Source organism: Ursus maritimus, unplaced genomic scaffold, assembly GCF_017311325.1.
Source record: "Ursus maritimus isolate PB19 unplaced genomic scaffold, ASM1731132v1 scaffold_4, whole genome shotgun sequence".
NCBI classification, from domain to species: domain Eukaryota; kingdom Metazoa; phylum Chordata; class Mammalia; order Carnivora; family Ursidae; genus Ursus; species Ursus maritimus.
In genome coordinates, this window is record NW_024426552.1 from 18,169,108 (window position 1) to 18,187,777 (window position 18,670).

General features: G+C 40.1%; 2 protein-coding genes across 9 annotated transcripts in view; one reads left to right on the forward strand and one right to left on the reverse strand.

Moving 5' to 3' along the window:
• The window catches only part of GABPA (GA binding protein transcription factor subunit alpha), a 35,537-nt gene extending 27,404 nt beyond the window's left edge, over positions 1-8,133 (reverse strand). For 2 of the 6 annotated variants that reach the window (XM_040621082.1, XM_040621083.1), the window contains exons 1-2: positions 7,505-7,643; positions 1,831-1,933 (exon numbers count right to left, since the gene is read on the reverse strand). In XM_040621082.1, coding sequence (XP_040477016.1) covers positions 1,831-1,907 — 77 coding nt within the window. In that variant the 5' untranslated portion in view covers positions 1,908-1,933; positions 7,505-7,643. Of the gene's footprint in view, positions 1-1,830; positions 1,934-2,742; positions 3,055-3,525; positions 3,548-7,120; positions 7,209-7,504; positions 7,644-8,011 lie in introns of those variants that run through there. The other 4 variants (XM_008701759.2, XM_008701761.2, XM_008701762.2 and 1 more) reach the window with 4 other exon arrangements.
• Positions 7,955-16,918, forward strand: ATP5PF (ATP synthase peripheral stalk subunit F6). 3 transcript variants are annotated; one of them, XM_008701765.2, is made up of 4 exons: positions 7,955-8,093; positions 11,831-12,007; positions 16,068-16,192; positions 16,750-16,918. In XM_008701765.2, the coding sequence occupies exons 2-4, from the start codon at positions 11,844-11,846 to the stop codon at positions 16,785-16,787; spliced, it is 327 nt and encodes a 108-aa protein (XP_008699987.1). In that variant the 5' UTR covers positions 7,955-8,093; positions 11,831-11,843; the 3' UTR covers positions 16,788-16,918. The 3 variants fall into 3 exon arrangements, with proteins under 3 accessions (XP_008699987.1, XP_008699986.1, XP_008699988.1); XM_008701764.2 differs by having other exon boundaries at positions 8,093-8,227; XM_008701766.2 differs by lacking the exon at positions 7,955-8,093 and adding an exon at positions 8,293-8,956.
• The last annotated feature ends 1,752 nt before the right edge of the window (positions 16,919-18,670 follow it).

Below are 18,670 nucleotides of genomic sequence, written 5' to 3' on the forward strand. Positions count from 1 at the left end.
TTAAAACCCTGAAGCTCTTCTATATTGTTATTTCCTACTTTGAATTCTGTGAAATCTTAAGTGCCTTGAGGGTTAAATCTTTGGCAAATAATTTTACATACTTTTTTCAAATCCTTATATGGAGTCGAAGAGAAAATAGACATCAAATAATATCTGCTAAATCAGTAACCTGAAATTCAATTAAGTTTCACAGCATGTTTACCTTTAATATGATTTAATTTTCATTTGTAGTTGTCAAAGACAGCATCATGTATTTAAAAATTTGTCAAGTTCCATTTTCACACAAATTCCCAGTATAATGATATATGCATGATATTCAATAAATGTACACAGCCTAAATTTCTCCTAATACTTTAAAAGTTTATAGTAGACCACTCATGATTAAAAACAAAGATTATTTTTAAATGATAGTAAACTATTATTACTATTATTTTTGTTAAGGTAAATTAACTGGGTCTTTTGGCTAAGTATTTCTACCAAAGTCTTTAGCAATCGCACAATAGGCTATAATTTTCTTTTTCTGTAACAATCATTCTTTAAAAGAAATGTCACTTAAGATAGATTTGTAAAGACCTATTTCCTGTGAGCTCAACATTTAAAAAATGTTTAAATATTTTGTTGCCGCCATTTAAACCTTGGGAAACATCATGCAAATCTCTGAATTTCTCTTGAAAAACTGGATGATCTCAAATCACTGGACCTAAATTCCTGCAGAACAACTATGTACTACAGCTTCAGAGCAGCAACTGCTCCTTTACGGCCACTCCCCAGGTTAACACAGTAACTATCAATTTCTTACATGAGACATCTGCAAAGATTTTCTGTAAAGGGGCCAAACAGTAAAAACACGTTAGGGTATGTGGGCCATTTGTATGTGTACACATAAAAATAAATATATTCACATATGTATGTATAAACACACATGCATGCATATATATATGTACCAGATAACTGAGAGGAGCAAATAGCATTCTCAAACATGTTGAAAAGCTCTATTAAAAATTTAAGGTTTTAAATCTCAGCTTGACTCTCAACACTCAGCATCCCTGTCAACATTAGTGATTTTGTCCGTTCAACACAGAGTTGTTCCATACCTTCATTTATTCCACAGAAGTCCTCTACTACTCTTTAGTTCCTTTCACTATCAACATATTATCTCATCTCCTTTATAGAGAAATGTAGGGACCATTAGCCATCATCTTCCTCAAGCTTCTTCTTGACTCTCAAATCTCTATTTTTATCCAGACTGTGCCCCTGGATTCTGAACTCATTACCACTGCTCTACCTCTTTAATGGAGTAATATTCCATTACTATTCCAAAAACGAACACCTTCCACTGCACTATATACTTAGTATTGTGCACATAATTATCCATATACCCACACGCCTCCTCAAATACAATGTGGCCTCTGTAAGAGCAAGTTACTCTCTCACTAATTCATATATGCCTGACAGTTACTAGTTTATAGCAGTTACTTATAGATATTTATTCAATTACTTCGGGTTGTGAATTAAACTCTTTCTGAAATAAAAGTAACCTGCACTGAAGAAAGGAAAAAGAATCAAACCGTGCCCTAAGGAAAAGAACTATCACAATCAATTGCTTCATCATTATCATCTACATTTTCTACTACCTTTAGTTTAAAACTGTCTTTCCCTCCCAGCTACAAAGCAATTTAAGTCAAAAGTAAAAAAGTAATACATTAATCTCCCAAAATGCTGAGGTCAGTTGAAAAAAAAAAAAGGTCTCCCCAAAACTATGGCTTGATTCCTAATTTTAAGTAGCTATGCTAATAATTATAAAAAGTGGTAAATGCAGAAAAAACCAACCTTTCTTCTGTGCACTCTGGTTTCTCTGTCCCATCAATCTCAATTTCTATCAGCTCCTCTGCTTCTCTTTTAGTCATGGTTGGAGTATTTCAAAAACTCAGTCCTGCAAGAGTTAAAACTTAAGACATTTTGAAATTATCTGCGTAAACAGAAATGCTACACAAAAAGCAGAAATCCAATTCAAATAAAAGCAGAGGGTAAGCAGAAGAGGATGAAGTAATCTTCACATATAAGAGGAACTCCACAATGTTTATATTAACTTAACATGACTTTTTCATCATTTCATTGTATTTACTGGGATATTTTTTGGCCCTAACTCTGAGTCAATATATTAACGCAAGTTACTTCAAAATCAAGTGAAAGGTATGTCAATTCTATTACAGCAACTCAATCTTAATAATGGATTCAAACCTGCACCTTAAAAATTAACATGGAGATGAATTATAGTTTTTCAGCTAAAAGCTGTACTTTAGTAGCAAAATTTACTGCAAAGCATTGTAATGATAGTGACATAAAGTTAACCAGAGCTAGTATCTGTGTTACAAATTACATCTCATAAAGGCCAGTACGATATTTTAAAACAGCAAAATAAAGTAATGAATCATTATCGATATGCGTATTATTGTCCTGATTACACATTAGAATTTTGATTTTTTATATGTGGTTTATATATTTCAAACCACTAATTTCAGTTTTTGATTCTCTCATGTAAAATTACCTGCTGCTTTAAACTACCATTGCTACAAAATCATTATAATTTAAAAAATGCTAAGTAATGCAAAAAATAGCTGTGTATATTGGTATTTCTTTGTGGCCATTTATTTCTGAGGTATTAATGCTGTTAAGTTACAGGTTGTGACTCTTTGACTTATATTTGGTATTCTATTATTTGTAAAAGAGACTCCCACTTACAAGATCTGACAAAATGAAGACTTCCGATATCCATTCCTAATAATAATAATCACTATTTACTGAGCACCAGGCACAAGCATTTAAATGCTTTATAATCTTTACAACAGAACAATCTTATTTTGAGTCCACCCTCACATGAAAACTATCCAGAGGCTAGTGAGGCTCGGCCGCATGTCGCTCCATGTCACACCTTAGTTAGGTGCGCACCTAACTACACATCATTCTAGGTGAGGCTGAACCGTGGTTTGTTCAAAGATAGGCTCTATATTGCAAACATACACTAGTGCAAGAACCACCATCTCTAACCCGGAATACTGCCACGACCTCTGCCAACAGGTTTTCCTATTTCTGTGCCCTCGTCCCCTCTACAGTCCATTCTCAATCAATACAATAGCCAGTGTGATCGTTAATTTCTGCACTCATTATCTTCCTTCCTCCATTCTATTATCACCAAAGCACAAAGACCCAAATTGTCCAAGAGTGACTTTAGGAACTTAATTGGTTTGTCTAGATCAGGGACTTTGCCAGCTTCCTGAAATAGGAGGGGGTTTTTGCCAGGTCTCAATTTCTCAAGGGACCAAAGTCTCTGGAAGGCACAATAACCCAAAACTTGTGAATATATGAAGTTACATGGCAGAGGGAAATTAGGGTTACTAATCAGCCGATCTTAAAATAGAGATTATCCAGCATTATCTAGTTGGACCCAATAAAATCACAAGTCCTTAGAAATGGAAGAGGGAATGTGAAGAGATCCAGAGTGATTCAAAGCTGGACAGACTCAACTGGCTCTGAAGATGGAGGGAAGTTCCGAGCCACACGCCAAGAACACGGGCAGCCTCCAGAAGCTGAAAAACGAAAGAAATTCTCCCCTAGAACCTCCAGAAGGAACACAGTTCTGCTGATCTGATTTTAGCCCAGAAAGATCCATTTCAGACTTGATTTCCAGAACTTTATATAATTAACTGATGATATATTTAAGCCACTCAATGTACAGTAATTTGTCACACAGTAATACTAGAAAACTATCTTCTTCCCCACTTTAGAAGGGCTCTAACTCTCCTTAGGTCCCACCATCTCCAGCAGCTGAGGAGCTGGTTTCTGACAACTTAGTCTCTAAATAGCTCGCACCTAAATCTAGACTATCTGGTACAGAGGAGTCTGATTTTCCCCAAATTATCAAGGTTGCCCTATAAAAAGGAAAAACAGTAATGGGATGAGGTTCTCCACATGGATACACAACATGCACTCCCAGCAGACTGCCTAGGTCCGGGCAGACTTTTGTTTTGGATGATGAAAGAATTAAGGACTCTTCTTGTTGACTTTGGACTAATTAAGTCTTCCCTTTCTCCAGTAAAGCCTATCCTGTAACTGATGTTTTGTATTAAATCGTGGAATTCATACTGAGCACTATAGCAAAACAACTGATAACCAGTAGGGACCTACCTTATAGGATAACTTAAGAATATTTATTTATAGATGTATACAAAGTACTTGGAATGGAATCTCACCCTTAGTTGGAACTCCATTAATATGCGTTGAAAAAAAAGCTGTAAGTACTATTACACATCAGATAAAACTGGCTCCAGGTGCCTTCAAGGCTTAAGCATGAGAGGTAAAACTATAAAGCTAATAGAAAAAAATGGTGGAGATTTTTTGCAGTCTAAGGGTAGAAAAGGATTTCTTTTTTTTTTTTTTTAAGATTTTATTTATTTGACAGAGAGAGAGACAGCCAGCGAAAGAGGGAACACAAACAGGGGGAGTGGGAGAGGAAGAAACAGGCTTCCCAGCAGAGCAGGGAGCCCGATGCGGGGCTTGATCCCAGGACCCCAGGATCACGCCCTGAGCGGAAGGCAGACGCTTAACGACTGAGCCACCCAGGCGTCCCAGAAAAGGATTTCTTAAATAAAATTCCAAACATATAAACTATAAGGACAAAAAAACTGATGGATTTCATTACATAAAAATAAAGATTTATGTTCAATAGACAGGCTACAGAGTGGGAAAATATATTTCCAATATTCAAAAGTGACAAGGGACTAATAATTGGAATATTAGACAACAAACTGCAAACAACCTCAAAAAAGGACAAATTAGAAAAGTAAAGCATAGGAAAAGGAAATTCACATGAAAGTAAGCAAAACAGCTAAGGATATGAAGAAATGCTCAAATTCAAATCATCCCCCAAAATGCAATTTAAAATAAAGAATTTTAACTCTATACTGTGTGTGCTGGTATGTATGGCAAAGATTAGAAATTTGACTACAGAAGAGTTAGTAGGGGATGTGAGGATGTAAAAATCCTCTGCTGCTAGTAATGAGGTACAGACAGATGTAGCTATTTTGGAAAAAAAATCTAGCAGCACTTGTTCAACTCAAGCATGCTTGTATTTATGACCCAGCAATATTGCCCTTAGATAACCATTACAGACATTCTCACATTGATTGATAGTAGGATGTTCAGGACAGCTTTGTTGGTGATAGCTGGAAGCTGAAGCCAATATGAGTATCCATGGTAAGAAAGCAGCACATGCTAGGAAACTTTATTAGCAGCTAGAAATAAGAAAATAATGTACACATACACAATCATAAGAAAAAGGGAGAAACAGAATAAGGTTTATAGCAGAACACTTAAAAAGATTACTTATGGGGAATCTGGGTGGCTCAGTTGGTTGGGCAGCCAACTGCTGGTTTTTGCCTCAGGTCACAATCTCAGGGTTCTGGGATGGAGCCCTACAGTGGGCTCTAGCTCAGCGTAGAGTCTGTGGATTCTCTCTCTCCCTCTGCCTGATCCCCCGCATCCCTGTTGTCTCTAAAATAAATAAATAAATTTTTTTAAAAAAATCACTTATGTTTTATTTTCAGGGCTTACACTCATCATCCACTCTTAACCTCCATTACTTACTTATTTATTATTATTTTTTAATTAAGTAGGCTCCACGCCCAACCTGGGGCTTGAACTCATGACCCTCTCAGATCAAAAGTCGCAGGCTCTACTGACTGAGCCAGCCAGGCACGCCCCTCCATAGCCAATTAAAAAAAAAAAGAAAAATTAGAAAACAAGTGAAATTTCTGGGAACTATGGAAAAATAGAAATGAGGAAGTAACCAGAAGCTGAGAAATAGCCTTACAGGCTTCTCAGCAGGGATAACCATAGCTGGACTTAATATAAGCACTAAAACAGGGAGTTGTTTAAAAGAAATTTATCCTGTGATCTTCCAAAAAAGTTATATATTAGTTGCCCACAAGGTGCCAAATAAAGCAAAAAATGAGCCTTACATTTTGGAAAAAATCACGTTAGTCATGGTCTCTGAACTGATCTCTTTCTGTCTCATTCCAAATCTAGTTTAGAGAAGCAGTGGAGAGGTTTGGGAAATTATCCAAATCTTAGATTTCAGTGCTTGAGTGGGTCTTAGCTCTTTTTCTGGAACCAATTTTCCAGAATTCTATGTCAATACCTAAGAAAATGGAGAACAGAACATTACAAGGAGCCTCTTCACCTAAGGGCTACCCCTGATGCCCCGGTCTCTCCTAGATTAAATCTAACCGGGGTTCAGAACACTTCACAAAACGCATACAAATTAACTAAAAATTCCTAGAAAGGCTAGTTTTCCAGGAATGTAGATTTGAAGTTTTATAAATAAAAGCTGGGAGAGAGATTTAACTCAACAGTTTTAATTTAGTATTCAGCCTCCCCACGGTCTCAGTTTAACTCACCTCAATTTAACATCTACCTCCTTAATTTGTTATTTCAACACTATATATCCCTCATGACATGCATATATGCAATTCAGGTAAAACTGCCTTATGTCCACCTAGTGTCAGAATAAGTCTTAAAAAAAAAAAAAGGCTTGGGAAAACCTCGATCAAAACCCCGAGACAGGTTATTTCCCTAAAGTTGCTCCTAAAGAGCTGACTAATTTCTTCCTAAGCTAAGACAGTACAGTACCTAGGAATGTTATCACTGCCCAGCTCTTAGCTCCGGGGAAACTTTCTGTATCTTTGCTCCTCCCACGAGTCAGACTGGAATTCCTGCTACTGGAAAACTATGAAGTGGACACTATTTCTAAATCACTACTCATCATCTTGCAAGGCAATGTTAGGCACTGTTCTCCTTGCTATTAATCAAACTAGGATCCCTAAATACACTGCAAACACGCACAAACGGCTTATCTTTCAGTACACAAAATACTAAAAATGTTGGCAAGCTACATTAACCCACCGTTTTCCCCTTCTCTTATTTCCTCGTTCTAAAATAAACCCCTATTGGCACCATATATATTAATAAATGGCTTTGATGCAACTATGGGGCAGTTCTAGAGAGATAACTGGATGTGAAGTGAGAGCGCAACGCTGAGTTGGCGAGGAGACTGGGTTTGCACCTTCCTCTGAAATCCCGGGGGCGTCAGATCTCATCCCGACCGCGGCGACTGTTGACCGCCGCGGCCGGCGGACAGGCGAAGAGCAGACAGCAAGGAAAGGGAGCAGCGAAAGGTGACACTGGCAGCCCGGGGCCCGGGGGCGCGCGGCTTCCCAGGGCCCCGCGCCGCGCGCCCCTCCCCTCCGCTCCCCGCACTGCCTCACCCGCCCCTCCCCACCCGGCTCCCTCAAGTCTCCACGAACGGAAATGGGAGTCACAGCGCCGGGGACCAGCGGAAACAAAACACAGAGGCGGCCGCGGGGGGGCCGCTGTGGGTGAAAAGGCCCCGGAACGAGGCCGGCCCGCGCGGGCCCGCGCTCCCTTCCTCCCCCGCGGCCGCACTCACCCGCTCCGGAATCGGCCCCGTCGCCCCCACCCGCGCTCCAGAGCCGGCTGAGAACAGCAGGGGCGCGGGCTCCACGTGCAGCGTCTCTCCCAGTAAGACCCGCAGCTCCCGCGACTCGAAGTGTGAGGCCCCTGGGCCCTTCCCGCGGAATCGGCGCTGAGAAACTCCAACCCCCCTCCCGCCTCCCAGGCACCCCCGGGTCCAGGACTACAACTCCCAGCAGGTTGCGCGAAACGAACGCCTGAGGCAACGGAGGCTCACGAGGCACATGGGCGCGCAACGCCCCAATCCGGCTTTGTTTTACACTCTCACTTTCCGGGCATAATCATACACCTCAACAACCCCAAAGAACAGGATGCTGACTTAGGTCCGGGAGGACCGAACTAGGAAAAAGGCCAGTCAAAGTGCGCATGCGTACAAAAGAAGGATTCCAAGAGGTAAAAAGCAGGTCAAGTTAGGCGAAGGAAAGATGGCGGAGGCTTCGCCAAGGGACCCGGAAGCACTTACCCTCCACTTCCTCCTCCTGTTTGGCTTCTGTCTCACCTAGAGCCGTCCGGTCGCAGACCGCCTCCGAGACGTTTCCTGTCCGGTGAGTGTCGACCGACTGAAACGGCGGCCCATAATGCATTGCGATGGCGGGTAGGCGGGTTGGGGGCGGAGCCAGGGCCGGAAGTAGAACGGTGGCGGCCGCGGAGGCTCTGGCAGCTCGGGACTGAGTGCAAGGTGACTGGGAGGGTAGCTGGACTAACTTGGCCTCTTAGGACTTACATTCCGGGTTGTTTGATGGGGCCTGGGCTGCCTATTACCTCTGTCTTTCAGGAGGATAGAGCAGTCTTATGTCCCGGGCACCTTCACCGCCTGTCCCAGGGTCACTGTTGACCTCGCCGCTTTTAGGCCTTGAAGTTTGCGGTAGACTCGGTATTCAGGCCTGGTAATACCTGCTCTGAGGGCAAACCTGGGTGGCACGGGAGGCAGGGAGGCCAGGGATTCATGGGCCTGGGGCCCAGCTGGGGCAGCCCAAGGTCATTCCCTCGGGGCAGGTCTGCAGCTAGGCCTGCCCTACCGGGGCGCGCGGGAAATTGTGCCCAGCATTTAAAGCAGAACGTGCACCATAAAGAGGGAAATGGGTGATAGTAATCTTAAAAGTTTGCATGCCACCCGAAAATACCGATGGTGCTACTTTGTTTTCCGCTGTCACTTCACGGCACAATCCTACACCTCAACGCCAAGAAACAAGGTGCTGACGGGGGGGCAAGGGAGTGCTTGAACTAGGGGCGAGGCCAGAGTTCGCAGGCGGGACAAAGCAGGGTTTCCAGGAGGGAGAGAGAACGGGTTGGGTTAGGCGGATTGTGGATTGACTTGAGGAATACGCGCGGAAGAGGCGACGAAAGGACTAACCTATGGCTGGTCAGTCATCTCTAAACTGGAGAACAGAGCACCCTCTCACCACAGGTTCTCTGCACATATGTACCTTTCTTGCTGTTGCCTTCACCAGTCTTTCTGTGTCAAATCCGTGTCACCGGTTCTCGTGGCACCCCATGGTACTTGAATAGAGAACTTCTCACACTTGGTATTTTACATCTAGCTGTGTAATAACATGTGTCTTCTGCGTGATGGTGGACTGATAGTGGACACACCTATGTTAATCAGTGAAAAAAAATAAAAGGGAATAAAAAAGAAGGAACAAGTTTTGATAGATTATGTGTTTATTTTCTAGACAAGTTGAATTTGAGGACTTATGAAGGGAAGAGACCTATTGGATGTATGGGTTTGGGGTTCAGGAAAAAGGCCAAAATTAGAGATGCATTTTGGGAATCATTAATACTTAGATGATGGTAGAGGGGTGCCTGGCTGCCTTGGTCGGTGGAGCATGCAACCTTCATCTCCTGGTGTTGAGTTCAGGCCCCACGTTGGGTATAGAGCTTACTTTAAAAAAAAAAAAAAAAGTAGATGATAGAAATTGAAAAAATGAAAATGGATTTTACCTAGGGAGTAACACAGCTTTTGCAAGAGTCTGAGCAAATTAACTGTGGGAATATGAGCAGTGTAATAACTTTCCTTAGACTTAGTTTTATTATCTATGAAGGAGGGATAAGAACACTTCCCTCTAATTCTTAACAGTATTACCTTAATGGTACAAGGAGAGAATATATATGGAAGTGCTTCACAAAGTATTTTGGGCTGGAGCGACCTTATTGATGTCCTTAAGTTTCCAGAAGTGAAAATATACGTTGAGTAGCACAATTTTTAAAATAAGTCTGTGTCCAGTCAGAATCTACTGTGTAACCTTGGGCCACATACTTAATCTCTAAGCGTTAATTTCTGTGTATGTAAAATGGGAATGATAATAAGAGCACCTTAAGGTTATTTGTTGTTTGCTTGGAGTCTTAAGTATTTTTCTCTGATGAGGTTTAAGAGTGGTATATGGTGAATTCTTTAATTTCTTTAGATAGTTTGCTTTCATCCTGGTAGGTGAAGTATATTTTGTTTATTATGGGAGTTCTTTTCGTAGTCTTTTTTTTCCCAAATTTTTATTTAAATTCTAGTTAACATACAGTGCAATATTAGTTTCAGGAGTAGAAATCAGTGATTCCTCACATACAACAACCAGGATTCATCATAACAAGTACCCTCCTTAATACCCATCACCCATCCAGCCCATTCTCCCACCAAACCTTCCTCCATCAACCCTCAGTTTGTTCTCTTTTTTTGGGGTGGTTTTTATGTGTGATTCCAGAACTTCTCAACCTTAGCACTATTGACATTTTGTACCAGATAATTATTGTGGGAAGGCTGTACTATATTTGTGATTGTTATTATGGGATGTTTAGAAACATCCCTGGCCTTTACCCACTAGAGGCCAGTAACACCCAAGTCAGGACAACCAAAAATGTCAAATATCTCTTGGGGGATACTGCCATCCCTATTCAAGAACCACTGTGCTACCTACAGTCTTCTAACTTAGTGCTTCTCAACCTCTTAGTGGTAGAGGACCATTTTTCCCCCAACCCTTGTAACTACTTTGGAAGAATACAATAAAAATGAGTTACTGGAAAAATTAGATGAAAGACAGCAGGGTGAAGACACACAAAATACAAACTGATTTATTATTCAACAAATATATATTACTATGTCAAATTGCTGTAAAAGTTTTAATAATTCGTATACCACTGCTGGTCCACAGACCACACTTTGAGCACTTTAATAGAAGTTCAGTGTCAGGATGACAATGATTATTATTAACAGGTAATTTTGGAATGCTGTAGGAATCATGTTAGCGTGACAGGTTTTCACTTGTCTTTAAGGTTCAGAAATTTTACCAAGCTATATTGAGGTGTGAATCTTTTATCCCCATTCCAGCGTAGGGTTGAGTAAGCCCTGTTTAATAGACACCATCTTTCTTAATGTGAGGGAAATTTCTTCTAATTATTTAGGGCTTCCTTATGTATTCCTTTTCTTTTGGAATTCTTGTTTGCATGTATTTGTTGTAATTTAGAATTTTTTTTGCATTTGATCTTTCACAATACTAAATGAGGTCTCAACTGAGATTATCTTCTGTTTTATCTGCTGAAATGTTTCAGTTAGAAAAGCATGTATTTTGATTTTGGGACGTCTAAGGACTTGGAGGTCTTTAAGTCCTTATTTTTCATTCTGTTTTATTGATTAAGTAGTACTGTGTGATTTTCTCTCTCTTGTTGGTGGGCTTCTTTGAACTGGTTCCTTTAGACTTAGATGTGGTGGTTACAGTATTCTTGAATGCCTGGAATCCTGCAGTAGAACAGACAGAGCAGTTTCCCCTGCTGTGGGGCCTGTGAAGTAGAAACTTCCCAGGCTGTCAATCCTGGCTGAGGTAAGGATTATCTCCAGTCTCTCTGCTCAACTCCCTTTTGACCTTTTGAGGGGGTCAGGGAAAACTGGCACATTAGTTTGGGGTGTTCTTTTCTGCCTGGGGTGGGCAGTTTTCTAACATCCTACCTCGACTATGCCCTGTGGTCCAAGACTAAGTTTATGGAGAAGAAACACCTCATCGCAGATTTTTGCTTTCTATCTGCATCTAACCCAGCACACAAGCCCGAGTTGTTCCTAACTCCTCCTGGTCCCAGGGCCTTTTGGCTAAGAAGCAAAAAAACTTGCAACAGAGAGTAGAGAGGGGAAGGGAGCTCTGGTCAGGTAACTGATCTTAGCATTCATTGCGTTCTGGTATGATTTATGTTTGAGTTCTGTGGCAGTTAGTGGATTTAAGAGCCCCACTATATGATATATTTAGAAGTGTTTTACAATTACATGTATTTTAAAGTGTATTAACATTCTGGTGCTTGTTTTCAGTAACAGAATCACCATGATTCTTCAGAGGCTCTTCAGGTTCTCCTCTCTCATTCGGTCTGCAGTCTCAGTTCATTTGAGGAGGAACATTGGTGTTACAGCAGTGGCATTTAATAAGGAACTTGATCCTGTACAGAAACTCTTCGTGGACAAGATTAGAGAATACAGAACTAAGCGACAGTAAGTGGGTAGATAATCAACCATGGTGTAAATACAAATATTCAAAGTATGTAAGTTTTGAGATGGGGAAAAAAATTACTTGGTGTTTGAAAGTGTCTAAAATCTTCACTGAGCTGATCTGTGACATAGAGGTTCATTAGGTGCTCTAAAAGAAGATAAAAATCTTGATTTTTAAGTCCCAATTTTATTTTCCTTACATGGGTTCCAAGGGAGAATTCCATTAAATCTATTGTCATTTTAGACATATCATTATTATAATGTCATTTATTATAGACTGCAGTCAATTCTTAAAAGTGCATGGGATCTTGGAAATCATTTAGGAACTATATTTGAGAAAACTAAGTCCGTTAGATATTAATTAGCCTAAAGTCATAAAACTAATCAGAGGAAGAACATATTATCAAAATATTCTAACTCTCAATTTAGTGGCCTTTCTATGATATCATGATTTGGGGGGAATGTATGAACACAGCATTTTTTCTTTAATTATATTTCCATAGTTCTATACTTCTGGGAAGGTCAGAGGACAAAAGACTCTGAAATGGCATAAAGCAAGTCCAGGATAAACAGGATTGTGGAACCACACACTTTTGGAGATGAACGATGACCTCAGCCATCAAATTCAACCCCCAAATCTTAGGAAAAGTGACATACATAAGTTCAGTGTCCTGTTTTTAGTTGTTTAGCATGTGCAGAGCATTGGGCAATTAACTGTCGTGGGCCACAGAAAGAAGTCATATTGCATTTCCATAATATTCTTGAAATCTAATAGGTGTAGAAGGCTTGTAGGCATGTATAAAGTAATATATAAGGTAAAATGGATTAGAGCTAAGGTAGTGACACAGTCAGTATTTTGGGGAGTTCATAGGAGGGAATGCTCCTTTCTAGGTGGAGGCATTTTAGAAGGTAGGTTGCAAGAGTGATTGTTTTATCTTGGCTTTGAAAGCCCTATTTGTGGTCCTTTATCCCTTTTGAGAATATGGATACCTATGGATCATCCTCTCAGTTTAAAAAACGTGAAGAATTTACTCACATGATTTTGCTTATGGCATGAAAGTGTTCTCAAACCTGTGGAAGGCCATAGGTAAATATCCATACCTAGGGGTGTGAAGGTCGGACAGATAATGGAGTGGGAAGAAGGTAACTTTTAGGAGGAAAGAATGGTGTGAGCTAAGGCATGAAAACTTGAAACCATAAAGTATATTTGAGAAATTGTGTCATGCAGTTTTCCACGGCTCTAGGGTATATGAGAAGTGTAGGGAGCAGTAAGAACAGGAATGGCATTGAAATGAGGGGATTATGAGAGGCCTTGATTATAGATGGTCAATTAAGGTATTATATGATAGGCATTTATGAGGAATTTAAGGTTTTTGAGCAGGGTGGTGGGGTAGAACAAGATTAAGATTACTCTATTAGGATGATAATTTTAATCACAGTATTAGAAAAATTGGAATGAGTAGAAAAGGAAGACAGACATGGTAGGAAAATGTAATACTGAAGCACTGGTTGATGAGAACTTTATTTTCGTAGCAGTGGGAAGATAAAAGTGACCGTCAAGACACTGAGAGACCGAGAACTGGTCTTGATTATCTGATGGAGAGACAGAGGAGAGGGAGCACTTACAGAACTCTGAGACTGAGACTGGGCAACTAACAAAACGGTTTTGTCCTTAAAACTAAGGAGGGAGAGAGCAAGGGGATTAAAATGAAATTCTGACAACAATCTTACAGTTCTTATCCCCGTTTTATATTTGAGAAAAGCAAGGCGAAAAGTTTAGAATTTGTCTAAAATCACACTGTTCAGTAAGCAGATGTTCGGGGCTGATGGGGAACATTTGAGTGTCTCCTGTCCAGAGGTATTGTAGTGTCTTAGTTTTGATACTGTTTGTACTTCAGCTGTACAATAAGTCGATCCTGAGGTGTACTCTTTTTATTTTTTTTAAAGTAAGTTTTACACCCAACTTGGGGCTCCAACTCAGGACCCTCAAGAGGTACATGCTCTACCTACTGAGTCAGCCAGGTGCCCCTGAGGTGTACTCGTAATCTAAGGAGCCTATAGTTCATTTGTGCACGTGGTGTGGAGAAATGTTCTGCACATGGATTCTGGCCTGGAATGTCACTCCGACACTTACTAGCTCTGTGACCTTAAGCAGGTTATTTAACCTCTGTACCTTATTCATATGTAAAGTGGGGATGATAATAACAGCACTATTTCATAGGATGTTATAAAAATTTAGTGATTGAATAAATTAGCCTAGTATTCTTTAAGTGAAATAAACAAGTATACTTTGAGTGTCTACTTTGTCCTGGTCACCATGCTAGGTCCTGGGGATGTAATAAGATGGGCTGGGAGACATATTCAGGTGAGGAGGTAGGTGATATGTGGCCTCTTTATCATAAGACTACATACAAAAGTTAAAACAGCCATCATCTATCAGTAACCAGTATATTGGTGAGACTGGCTGGATCCTCTTAAAGCAGTTTCTAAACTTGCGGCTCCCGGAGCTGGAAGACAATTATTAAAGTATCTCGTCGAAGTCTTTATATAGACCTGCACTGTCTATTTCATTAGCCATTATTCACATGTGACTATTGAAATTTAATTTATTATAATTAAGTGTAAATAAAAATTCAGTTCCTCAGTCACTTCAGTCACATTTCTAGTGCTCACTAGCCAGATTTGCTAGTAGCTACCTTATGAGATGGCATAGATACAGAGCATGTCTGTCATTATAGAAGGTTCCATCGCATGTGCTGATCTAGAAGAAAACTGGGTCTGTGAAAACAAACATCATTAACAAGTTCTTAAATTAGAGCTGTCTCTGTATTTTTTTGTGGAAATTTTATAACATAAGTAAGGCCCTGTACTTCTATCGTAGTCATGTGAAAATATTATTACCCTTAATGCAGTTCTCACTTGCAAAGTTTTGTTTATTGTTCATTGGTAGGTGGGCAGTAACATGACAAACACAGAATTTATGCGAAGAATTAGTTACACCTAATTGGCCCCACTGCTGGTCCGTGATGCCATATTTATCTTCCCAAAGCACAACTCTTAATATTGTCATTTTATTGCTTAGTAAATAAAATACAAACTCCCAGACGTAACGTTCCAGGCCTCCCATGACCTGGGTCCTGCTGGTTTTTTCCATCTAGATGGCTTATATTCTCCACATACAGTTAGTTCTTTATTACCTCCGTATCTTTGCTTTTTCAGTCTTAGAATGTATGAAATTAAAATCTGACTCAAATGCATGATTAGTCACAAATGCCACCTTTTTAAAATGAAATTTTTGCCAATTAGCTCAGCAAAAGTGTGATCTCAGCTTGAGTACCTGTTTGGTAAACTGTGTCTTTGAAGCTTACCAATAACTCTTATAGCACAAATGTTTCTAAACATGTTATTTTTTTTTCCTAAATAGCAAAATCTCTGAGGGTAGGAAATTGCTGCTGCTTTGTTCGGCCTCTGTTATAGAGATTTAAAGTTACTAAGATCTTTTAGAAGCCATTTAGTGGTGGCTGATGTAAATCAGGTACTAAAAATAGATAAGGCTTACTGACCACTGTGTCACCTCACTATGTGCCAGGTACTATGTTAAGTGGAACGTGCGCATTATCTCTGTAGTTCTCATAACACCACAATTAGGTAGGACCTTTAGTTTTAGATGTGGAAACTGAAATTTAGAGTGCTTCATGCCTTGCTCCGGGTTATGCAGTTTTAATACATTATAGAGCTGACATTCAAGCAGAAGCAGTCACTGACTCCAGGAGCCCGTGGACTTAGCCATCATATCTTACTGCAACTTAGACCTCAAGAGATTCTGACTTGATAAACATCCTTGATACTCCAAACTTTGCATGTTAGAAGTTCGAAGTTGCCTCGTTTATGTGAAACATAAAAAAAGTTTGAGTTGAAATTCAAGCAGATACACTTTTTTTCAGAAAGAGTATTTTTTCCCATGTGAGTACTTTTAAAAGATCTATTGAAACTTGATGGTAGTAATTTTGTTCTTGTAAACTAGTGGATAAGGCAAGTTTTTACCTGCTCGTTGACACAACAGGGCATCTGGTGGACCCGTCGATACTGGCCCAGAGTACCAGCAAGACCTGGAGAGGGAGCTTTTTAAGCTTAAGCAACTGTATGGTAAAGCAGACATGAATACATTCCCGGACTTCAAATTTGAAGGTAAGTGTCTTTAATCATGGATTCAGTCTTATGGAAGATTATTTTAAGTTGATCATATTTCTGCTTTTACTTCCTTGAATTGTTCAGAGGATTAAATGACAATCACACAAAATAAATTTCTTAGGACAGTGACGTTTACATGACAAGCTCTGGTGTAAATGTTTGCCATTGGTATAGGAGATCATAGAACAGGTTAAATGGTGGGGATCTGAAATCAAACTCCCTGTTCTTGAATTTTAACAAGATCACTATGAGGTGTGTGATCTTGGATAGTTAACCGGTGACCATTCTCACCTGATATTTGGGGAGAATTATATCTTCTTTGTGGTTGTCGTAATTAAATGACATAATGTATGTGAAATCAGTAAATAGAGAGTCTGGTTTATAATAAGTGCAGAGTAAATCTTTAGCAATTATTATGTTTCCATGTAGGTGTTTAAAAACAGTATTCACTAAAAAAAAATCAGAAGATTGATGTGTTGAATATTAAAGCCTTCTAGATAATGCATCTTATTGCAATATGGCTAAGCTTGAACCTTTTTTTTTCCTTTTCTTAGATCCTAAGTTTGAAGTCATCGAAAAACCCCAGTCCTGAAGAAATAATGTAAAATTTATTTGGTAATTTGTTCCTAGATTAGTTGTACAACTGGTCAGAATAAACATACATTTCTCAACTGTCAAATGTTCTCTTAATTCTGATTCCAAATAAATTATTTGGTGATGTTGGGTGTGCAGTTGAGTGTATTGAATTCTGTGTCTCGGCATCATTTTTAAATTCTCCCATTTGGTTATAATGAATCAGGTGGAGACCTTGCATAAATTGGCTACAAGTTGCCCATAACCCACCAGACTCTTCTCAGTGTGCAGGGCTACCCTTTTAGTCGTGGAGACTTACTGCCTGGGGGGAGCCACCCTGACCGAAGGAATGTTTGCTGCAGAAGGATGTTACATCCGCTCCCAGAATATAAAGAAATGGCTTATAAATCTTTTTCATAGCTTTTCCAGGAAACTCGAGGTAAGTTTGAATGTACACAGGAACATCCATTGTGTTTTAACTACTGTCTCCTCAAATGTTAACTGCTTTTATCCTAATACCCCAGGTCCCTCCTCTTCCCTTGCAGTTTATGATCAGAGGCTATTACTGTGCTCCACAGACAGAGGAAGGAAAGCTGAGAGCGGGGTGGGGGTTCTACAAAGGAACCTGCTTTGAAAGATGAAGCTGTATGGTGTGGTTTAGCCCAAGTGGTGGAAGACCCAGCAGATAATGCACCAGACAGGTGGCGTAACAGGTACATGAAAATTTCAGTTATTGTAGATGGCTCTTAGGAAAATTGTATTTCTTAAGAAGGAAGCCAGCTGTGCCTTTTCATATCTGACAATCTCTCTGACACGTGTCAATAAGTATGGATGTTAATAAACCTTCAAAGATTAAAAAAAAAAATATGAAGTCCTAGAACAGCCTTCTTTATGAGTGTAGCTCACTTAAAAAGAGGGACAGATTTTTACTGTGGTGTGCCCATTCTAGCTGAAATCAAACCCACTTAGGAATACCTTTCCCAAAGGATTTGTAACTATTTCCTAATGATACAGCTGTGATTAAAGTAGTAAGACGTGCAGAATTGGAATTGGGGAGGGTAAAGCAGTAGGAAGAAACGGCCCAGTTTCTTCAATGATGCTAAGCAATGACAGTTCACTTGAACTACTTTTATTTAAATAATTTGTAGACATTGAAACAATTTAATGTTTGATTATGGTATTATTGAAAGGTAATTGAGGAAGTCAGGTTGCTCAGGTCCTTTCTCTAACCTCCCCTGAAACAACTCCACCCACCTGTGGCAGGCGAGCTGCCTTGGGGTCCACAGTGCAACTGCTGGTCTAGAGAAGGGCCTGTCCCTTGTCAGCACACGCTTCACCTCCCTTCTTATTCCCTCACTTCCCCTGCTCGCTTTAGTTGAATTTTACCTTTTATAATTTCACACCTTGTTTCTCATACACTTTTTAAAAATCTGTCTTGCAACTATTTGGAGTTTGCTGGAACATGCCAATCTCTTCATTCATTCTGTAAACGTAAGGATTCTACTTGTGACTGACTATAAGAACACTGTGTTAAGTACCCTACGTCATAGGGCATTTATTACTAAGTTTTGACCAGGGAAGTGCTCTTTTGTCCAGCTGGATGTTAAATTCCTCATCTTCCTGAGAGCCCCTTCCTCTTTCTGGTGAGGCTGCCCCAACTCTGCAACTGCAGCCTTTCTCTGCCACGTCAGTCTGCCGGTGCGCTCCTTATCCAGAACTTAACACCTTCGATGTTTGCTACAGAACACCTCAACCTTCTAGGTTTTAGTGTTGAAGTGGTTCTTTTCTCCCATGCCTGGTGTTACAGGTTGAATTGTGTTCCCCTAAAATTCATTTGTGGAAGTCCTAACCCCCAGAACCTCACAATGGGGTTGTATTTGGGGATGGGACTTTTAAAGGGGA